Raw genomic sequence first — 9,713 nt, forward strand, 5'->3', positions numbered from 1 at the left:
GGTCAGAACAACATACACTTAAAAGATGTCACCCTGATGACTATACTGCAACTAACGCTACTATTACTGTTGATTATCTTCAGATTATTTTGTCGATCAATCAATGAATTGTTTTGTATATAAAATGTCAGAAAATAGTGAACAATGCCGTTGTAACTTCTTAGAGCCCAAGGCGACGTCTTGTTTTGTCAGAACATTTATTCATTTACTATCATATACGAGGCAGAAAGCATTCAGTTACATTTGGATAGCTGTGACTAGCAAATGTTTTGCCATTTCTGCTAAAAAATGACAATGATTATATAAAGGTCTGTCTGTCTGTCTGTCTAATTGTTGCAACTATGTATATAGACTATATATTTTTAACTCTTTTGACATTTCATACTTTTGATTTTTTGATATTATTAGGCTCCCCATTAGCTGATGCAGCACATCAGCTACTTAATCCCTAAAATACTTGTGTGTTGTAACCTTGATAATATATACATAACACTGAATATGACTGTATTTGAGTGGATGCGGGGTCCTTTCAAAGATACTTGCTGTGTGCTTGTAACCGGCAATGAGAACCATTCAACACGAGCCAGAGTAGCACGTTAGTGACTGGAAACAGGCCCTGTCATACGAGTAGAGATCACTGTGAGAAGAAAGTCTCTAAAACAAACAATGCACAACAACAACAAAAAACATGGTGAACTCCTGCCTGTCTGTAGACTTCCTGAGGGTTGCAGAACCTAGCTCTGCAGGTCAGCGAACGCACCCTGTGAACATGCATGTGATCTGGGCATGTTGGGGCGCTGGGTCCGAGGCCGTCCGGGGGGAAACCCAGCGCTTCTCACATTGGCCAGCTGTAATGTGCTCCGTGTCCGTCATCATTAAGTGCTTCCTTTGCGGCTCTCAGTCGGGTCATTAGCCCACAGGATGCAGTCATTGCTGAGCGGGATGTCATGGAGAATTATCATTTGCACAGACCGCGGGCGCTGGAGTGCTCCCCAGCCAGCTCACCAATATCTCTACAGGAAGAGAGAGAGGGAAACAAAAGCACAAATTGAGAGCTAATGAAGTCCTTGAAGGAGGGAGAAAGGGGAGGTGATAATTACTTATTCAAAAGTCAACTACATTTCCTCAGCGAGGAATAGCTTATCAAGCGTAGTAATGTTGACATCCAGTCAAAAGACGCCCTCACTAACTCTTCCATTATGGCTTTTCTTCACAGGGTCGATGTTTAGGGCTTCACTTGTTTGACATTCACCCAGCGACAGGTAATATTGAAAATCTTAAGTTGTATCTAAGACTAAAGTCTAAAAACAAATACTATTTTCTAGTGCATCACGCCACAATAGGATGCCACTAATGTACTGACATGTTTTCACATCTTCATTACATGAGAACACAAGGTGACATTAGTGTGAAAGAGCAACTGAAGATCTTTTCAAGTTTAAGAAAAAACTCATCTGAGGAAACAGCCTTAAAAGCCCCGATGACCCTTATTGAAGAAATGTAGATTGAAAGAATGAATGAATGACAAGGAACCTGTGGTGTTTTAAAGGGAATTTGTCTTCCACAAGTCTGAGTACTATGTTAAAACCAGAAACAGACACGTAGAATGAATCCACTCTGAAGTCAGGCGACAGAGCAAAACTTCAAAGTTCAAACTGTTCAATCGAGTCTTGGGTATGAAAGAGATGAGATTCCTTTTGGTTCCTCCCTACAGACTCTGATACCTGCATCCTGAAGATTAAAGTCTCGATTCAGTTGATTCACTCAGTTGATTTTAACGCCAACTACAGTTTGTCAACACACTTCAAAGATATTGTGTGACATTTTTCGAAAGGCAGACCGAGCAAGGCTAACTGTTTCCAGTCTTCATGCTAAGCTAAGAGGCTGCTGGCTGAAGTTTCAATATCTCTAATATTTCTTAAGCGATTCAAATAGTGAATTAAGTAAAAAGAAATTGACAGTTCAGTGTCATAATCAGGCTAGCCTTTCAGAGTCTTTCAAAGCAATGAAACCTTCTCAAAAAATATGATACTTTCATCCCTAACGTAATGGTTACATCATCTCTTAAATAGCCAACCAAAGCCATCATCTATCTATTTTACAGTGAAGCGAATAGCTGGAATGATGACTAAGACAGACCTTGATGCACAGGGTAAAGAAAAAGATATATACCAGCGTTTAGGATCATGTGAGGTGTGCATTCTAGCTGACCACATTACAGAATAATGACCAGCTCTTCTATATTTAAAAGATGGTAACTCATGAGCTTCAGGTAATCATTTATGTTAAGTCTTAACACAATATATATTATAACTCATAGTCTGAAACATTTTCTTCAATTGCACCAATATTATAATATATAATATATATACACACTACCTGTCAAAAGTTTGGGGTCACTTATACATTTCCATACCTCTCCATTGTAGACAGAATACCAGCTGATCTGAATGGGGGCTGATCTTTAATGCAATATCTACATTGGCCATTATCAGCAACCATTCATCCAATGTTCCTAAGGCACATTCTGTTTACTAATCTGATAGTATTTAAAAAACTGAGAAAACATTGGAGAACACTTTTGCAATTATGTAAGCCCATACTGTAATCTGAAAACTGCTGCCCTGGTTAAAAAAACACTGATCTGAGCTGGTATTCTGTCTATAATGGAGTGCAATGGAAATGTCTATGTGACCCCAAACCTTTGACTGGTACTGTATATATATATACACACGCACACATTTATAGACAGTATTTACTAATCATCTTCACTTGCATGGTTTCTGATTCTGGACAATGAAAGAGCTGTGTTATTAACATGCTGCTGACAGTAAGCATTGCACGCTCTGCTGTTTGATGCGCCACAGAATGATCGAAGAAGGCAGCAAACGAGGCAAGGCCATGGTGGAGAAGAGACAGCTCTTCATGGAAATGAGTGAGTGGATTCGACTGAGAGAAATCTCTTTTCACTATTTACAGTCAGCTGCGGCTCATGAAATCCTCTGACTGGCTCGTAGAAATGTGGTCCCTCACACATCCAGTATTATTCCTCCCACACAAAGACAGGGATAGTGTTTAAATGTAGCTTCTGTAAGCCCGATTATGTTTGGTAATGATTTGGTTTTATTTCATAACTGGACAGACATAGCATTAATCTGAGATCCGATTTGTTTTGTCTTTGTGCTTTTGCTTTGCAGGAGCTCAAAACTTCGATGTCATCAGACTGTCGACTTACAGGACGGCCTGCAAACTGCGGTTTGTGCAGAAGAGATGCAACCGTAAGAGCATGATGAGTGTTCCTCTCATTTTAACTGTTAGGACACTGTGCAACCAATAGAAATGTTTGTTCCAAAACACGGACCCAGACATAGTCTGTCTGTTCCCCCCTCCCCCCCCCGACACAGTTCATCTGGTGGATGTCTGGAACATGATTGAAGCCTTTCGTGACAACGGGCTCAACACGTTGGACCACAACGCTGAGATCAACGTGTCGCGTCTGGAGACTATCCTGTCTTCCATCTACTACCAGCTCAACAAGCGGCTGCCCACCACCCACCAGATCAACGTGGAGCAGTCCATCGGGCTGCTGCTCAACTTCATGGTGGCCACCTACGACAGGTATGGGGCAGGCGCTCAGGGCAGGGGAGTGCTACACTGTAGGACACTGTAGGACACTGTAGGACACTGTAGGACACTGTAGGTGGGGATCATAGGGGCTCATGCACAATGCCTGCGTGGCGTGAGCGTGTCAGCGGCGTAGAGTGTCTGTTTTTAGTTCAGCTCCCATGTTAACAGGCTAGAGCACGCACTCAGCCTGCGTGACATGCACGTCTCACGTCGGCGGAAACGCGCGCATGCTAGAAATAGGCCCGATGCCTGTTTTTCACGCGTCACGCAAGCGCGTTGGAAGCGTTTCCAGGAAAATTAGAACACGAAAAGATGTTTATATGTCATTTTGACACAAAGATATTTAATAAATGACATTTCGATGTTTGAAAATGTCTAGGTTTTGACACAAATGCAGCTATAAATGTAATTTAAAAAAATAATAATGATTGATTTTCAAATTAGATTAGATTCAACTTTATTGTCATTACACAGGTACAGGTACAAGGCAACGAAATGCAGTTTGGGTCTAACCAGAAGTGCAATAGCAGTAAGTGCAGGACATATACAATGGTTCCGTAAGTTTAGGACATGGATATGTACTGAATAAATATAGAAATGAATACTATTATAAACAGAAATATTTCACCTGTCAATACAGAACAAAGTATTCTGTAGCCTATTTTGATATCAACACTGCAGACGTTGTCTTTGCTGTTATCAAATCAGTATATATTTGTGTTTAACATGAAGTATACTACTGCTTGAGTGCAGTCATTTTCCACAACTCTCTCCCCACATGTCGAACAACGATGATCGCAATCACGTCACTTTTATCAGCTGCAGCGTCGCGTCAGACACGTTTCTGGTGTGCAAAGACGTAGAAAACGCCACGCAGCCGCCACGCAACAGAAACGCCACGCTCACGCCACACAGGCAGGAGCAGGAGGCCTCAGTGTTGGGCGTCATTTAGATTTGAACAATTCTGATTCCGATTCTTACTTTTGATTCTGGTTCTTATCGATTCTCGATTCCGATTCTTTAAAGGGAGGAGTAGAAATGGGTCACGTGCTTATTTCCCAGATAAAAAGGGAAAAAAATCGTATATTCAGTGGTGATGTATAGATTTTTTTCAATGTAAAATAAGCCCGCTTTAGGGCGCTGCTCACTGTGTTCCATGGCAGCAACACAACAAGCGCCTAGAAGTATGAGTCGCTATGGAAACCAAAACTTAGTTAGTTGCAAACCATTCCATTGGAATCGTAATTTTTGAAACAATTCCAAGTTAGAACCGGTTCTCGTTGCCCAAGCCTAGTGACCGTTGGAATTCCTTTTTGTCTTGTTGTGATAGTGTTGATGCAGAAGTTATATCAAAGCAAGGGTTAAATGTTAACAACTGACTCAGAAGCTAAGTGACAGGAAGACATTTCACATTTAAGAGAAGGGGTTTTCCAATGAAGGTGCAGCATGTCTATTTGGAGCCTTGGTCGCTGGTTGCATTTTTCTGCCAATTGTGACCAGTTTCAACTAATATGTAGAGGCCTAAAGAGATAACATTTTCTAATATTTCCGACCAAAAAAGCAAATCTGAAAGAAAAAAAAAAGTTTAGCAGAATGTGTGTAGATATATATTTTTTTTTATTTTCATATTGCTCAGACAAATCTTGCAAACTTTTGTGGGAGTCAGACGAAACAAGACATCTTAAGACATCACCTTAGACTCAGTTGGGATGGGCATTCACATGAATGACTTTATGAATTGAATGATCAATATACAGCCCTACTCTGAATAAAATACAGACAAAGAACATTCTCATTTTCCCATCATTAACACCAAAGTACATAATTATGTTTTTTCATGTTTGAAAGCCCTCTCCACGCTGCCAGGATTTAAATTCTGGTGAAAAAAATGCTGAATCCTTGTGTGAGTTTATAACTGTAAAAGGTTAACTCCCCTAAATTCCCAGAAAAAAATACACAACGCATGCCTTTAGTGTTCCCTATGTTAGCTCTGGCCCTGACTTCATGGTACAAACTATCCATCCAGACAGGTTTTAGGCCTCAGACATCATGCCAAAAAGCAGACAAATGTTAGAACAAATGCACATCTGCCTTCTTTCTCTGTCGCACAGCAGATCAGCTGAAGTGTTCCTGGTGTTGTTGTACTCTACATCCCTCCTGCCTCCGTCTGCTCTGTGCTCAAAGCAGGCACCCTGAAGCACAGAGGTTTATTATTGACTGTAAAGCTCTTTCTCATTATTACCTTGTGTGCTCAAAATGATTGGCTGCTTGCCGCGTCTATTCATCGACCCATTCAATTGGTTTACTTTTATCTGTGAGGCCACTCTGGTCCCGCTACGTTATTATTCATGCTGCCGTATCTCTGGAAAACTTTGTGGAAATGACTGTCTGTGATCACAGGAAGCAGTTTCGCTATCTGTCCCTGAGGTCCAAACTGAATTAGGCAGAAGAGCTTTCATGTACTCTGTTACCTCTGATCGGAAGCCCGAGCTAAATGAATCTGAAATGAAAGAGCTGGTCTCTCTTGGCAAGTTGAAAAGATTTGAAGGGGTCTTGAAGCTGTCTCATAATGACCTGACTATACCATGTTAAGCTGTCATTTAAGGCTTAGCTCATGAGTTTTGACATTTTACACACTAATTGATGAACTTCAAAAGTGCAATGACATGTTTCAAATGTAGTTTGGCATATGCACTGTTCTGTGATGTGTTTGTAATAGCCTCAGTTTTCTTTAGGTTTTCTTCTCAAATACTCTCATCCAAATTCACAGGTTAAATAAAGACTTATAATAATAATAATAATAATAATAATAATACCTTCATTGCAACATTTAAATTTTCTGTGCAAACATTATATTATCTTTTAATAAAGCTACCATATGGAACTTCATGTGAAGTGATAATTGTGGGATAACATTACATCCTAAGTCACACAGGGTCTTTGCGATTTTAAGACCGATGCAGTTGTCAAATCACGTCCAGCGCCCCCATGTCATTTAAATAGCAAATTAGAGGTCTTACAGGGAGGTGTGTTCAGGTGCATTATTGGCGGATTGCTATCTTAAGGCAGCTGAAAGTGATTGTGCCATTGACCAACAAAAACCTGGTCTCAAGTCAATACACAGCATTTCATTGTTATTTTAACAGCGTGTTAGTAAGATGCGTGCACACTAGGCTTTTGTTACACACACACACAGGAGGTAAGAAATTGTATTATGGAGTTTTGTTGGCATAGTGCTCGTGTAATATATGATCTGCAACACAAATAGAGAAGAGCTCTCTGAGATTAGCACCAAACTCAACTGGTCATACTAGACGGCCACTGTTCCTTAGGGGGGGGGGGGTCTTCAACATTTTTTTTTAGACCAAGGACCCCTAACCTGAAAGAGAGACGAGCAGGGACCCCCTACGACATATATTGTATTATACTGAGTTTAAAAATATACTGGGCCTATAATAGAGTGAAGGGTGGCCTAAAGCATAAACACATATCATTTTATGGGGTCCTACATTAATAAGAAATTTAAAAAAAGTATTATTTACACATTCATATATATCATGTTTTCATGTCAAACATACATGTGGTAGGCACATTAAGCTTAACTGTATCTGTGGATAGCTATAATGTAGTGGCTACCTTACCTACAGGCCTGGCATCACTGTTGTTGAGTTTGTTTTTGTTTTTTTACGAATAGGTCGATTTATCTTTTTCTAATAATATGTTGGATTCATGTTAAAGTATATTTTCAGATCTATTTACATTTTGGGGAATACACATTCAAAAAAGTAATAAACAAAAATGTGGCTGCCCCATGCAGGGACTCTGAGGACCCTCTCTCTGCCTTAATACAAAAAATACAACGCAAGTCGTAAAATACCACCCCAAGAAAGGCTGATGCGTGTGTAGAAATTGAACAAATGTGCGTTTTACTGCTTATGAATGTAACTTCTCACCTTTCTTTCCACTTGCAGTGAAAGCCATGGGAAGCTGACCGTTTTCTCAATGAAATCCATGCTGTCAACAATGTGTGGAGGGAAAATTGTGGACAAACTACGTTGTAAGTACATTTCCATGCACCCTTTATGTACCATGTGAGAGCATATACATGGGAATGAGCCGCATTTTTGAATTGGCTTAATTTTCTGAACTCTGACGTCATGGCTATCTTCATGTAGTTGCTCAAATTAAGCACAGAGGGGCACTGTTGGAACATGTATATGCCAAATTGATTTGCTTTAGGGCTTTACTTGTTCGACATTCAGCCAGCAACAGGTACATATTGAAATGTTAAGTTATAGCTTATAAAAGAAAAAGTCCCAAAAAAATGCCTCAAATGGATGCCAATAATATAATGATACTATTACATGTTTTCATTTCATGAGAACACAAGTACATAATTGTGAAAGAGCAATTGAAGATCTGTTTCTAATTAAATCGTCCGCTGTTTAGAAAAACCTCATCTGAAGAAACAGCCTTAAAAGCCCCGATGATACTTATTGAAGTAAAGTAGATTGAAAGAATAGATGAATGAATGAAAAGGAAACCTGTAGTGTTTCAAAGGGAATTTGTCTTCCACAAGTCTGAGTCTTTGGTGTGAAGAGATGAGTATCCTTCTGATTCCTCCCTACAGCCTCTGATACCTGCCTCCTGAAGATTAAGAAGTCTTTGTGGGCAAGATTCATTTTCAGACGGCGGCATTATAACAATATCATTTTATAATCTTTGTGCAGTTGTTTTCGACGCTAATACAGCGTTGAAGTCAAGCACTTCAAAGATATTGTTGACATTTTTGGAAAGATAGTTATTGTCTTTCTTTCAGGTTAGCCAACGTTGGCCAAGCAATAATCAAGCACAAACCTCCTACCTAAATCCACAACTTGACATTTTGTAGTTATATTGGTATCAGGTTGTGGTGGTAGGCATATTTTGTCACCGTTGGAACATGTATGCAAAATGAACTCGCTGTGCATATTTTGACTCTCTTTTGAGAAAACAAGCTGTGGATCAATAATAGACATTCACAGACATGTAAAAAGTGCACTTTTATTTTTTTGCTGCGAATAATAAATCTGATATTTGCTGTCTCTCAGATATTTTCTCCCAGATATCAGACTCAAGTGGAATCATGATGTTTGCAAAGTTTGATCAGTTTCTTCGAGAGGTGCTGAAACTCCCAACGGCCGTGTTCGAGGGTCCTTCCTTTGGCTACACGGAGCATTCGGTGCGGACGTGCTTCCCTCAGCAGGTAGGAGAAGGACATGTATATATATATATATGTTCTCCTTCTTCTCTATCTTCTTTTAGATCTCTAATAATTTCCATGTCTTGTTTAACATGTTTGTGTGTGTTTGTATCTAGAAGAAGATTATGCTGAACACGTTTTTGGATGTGTTAATGGCAGATCCCCCCCCTCAATGCCTCGTGTGGCTACCGCTCATGCACCGACTTGCTAATGTTGAAAATGGTGAGATTTGGACTCTCAGAGATTTATATTCACGCTTTACATCATCATGGAATTTCAAATTAACGTAAAAGTTCCTCATTTAAGTCTCAAAATTTGAAACATATCAGCTGACATCCTTATTGTGAAATAATGCATGCTTTTACCTCTTTGGGCCTCGAAGAGTCATTTAAATGGAAACATGTTTAAAGAAGAAAGTCTCTTTGATAGAACAACTCATAGATATCTGAAACGTGACAAGGGGCCCCATCTAGATATTGTTTTTCAATGGTGGAAGGTAACTAACTACATTTAATCAAGTACTGTACATAAATACAATTTGAGCTACTTCAATTTTTCACTTTTATGCTACTTCATACTTCTACTCCACTACATCTCAGGGGGGCAATATTGTACTTTTTACCACATTTATCCGACAGCTGGAGTTACTCTCATATTAGGATTTTACAAACATATGATCAATTTATAAAATATGATACTGTTGTATAGGTAACTACTCAACAGTACATGTATGACATATGTATTATAAAGTAGATCTAATGTGCTCCACCCCATCTATCAATATAGATAGATAGATATAGATAGTATAGATAGATAGATAGAATAGATAGATAGAATAGATAAT

The 9,713-nt window shown here is 39.4% G+C and overlaps 1 protein-coding gene across 1 annotated transcript; it reads left to right on the forward strand.

Moving 5' to 3' along the window:
• Positions 1 to 1,149: 1,149 nt before the first annotated feature.
• Positions 1,150 to 9,091, forward strand: LOC116674516 (dystrobrevin beta-like; the record flags this gene model as incomplete). Its single annotated transcript, XM_032506947.1, has 7 exons — positions 1,150 to 1,262; positions 2,868 to 2,935; positions 3,198 to 3,278; positions 3,405 to 3,618; positions 7,599 to 7,684; positions 8,718 to 8,872; positions 8,986 to 9,091. Coding segments are annotated over exons 2-7 (709 nt in total), but the record flags the coding sequence as incomplete, so codon positions are not given.
• Between the last annotated feature and the right edge of the window lie 622 nt (positions 9,092 to 9,713).

This window comes from Etheostoma spectabile, unplaced genomic scaffold (genome assembly GCF_008692095.1).
Source record: "Etheostoma spectabile isolate EspeVRDwgs_2016 unplaced genomic scaffold, UIUC_Espe_1.0 scaffold00000530, whole genome shotgun sequence".
Classification (NCBI taxonomy): Eukaryota; Metazoa; Chordata; class Actinopteri; order Perciformes; family Percidae; genus Etheostoma; species Etheostoma spectabile.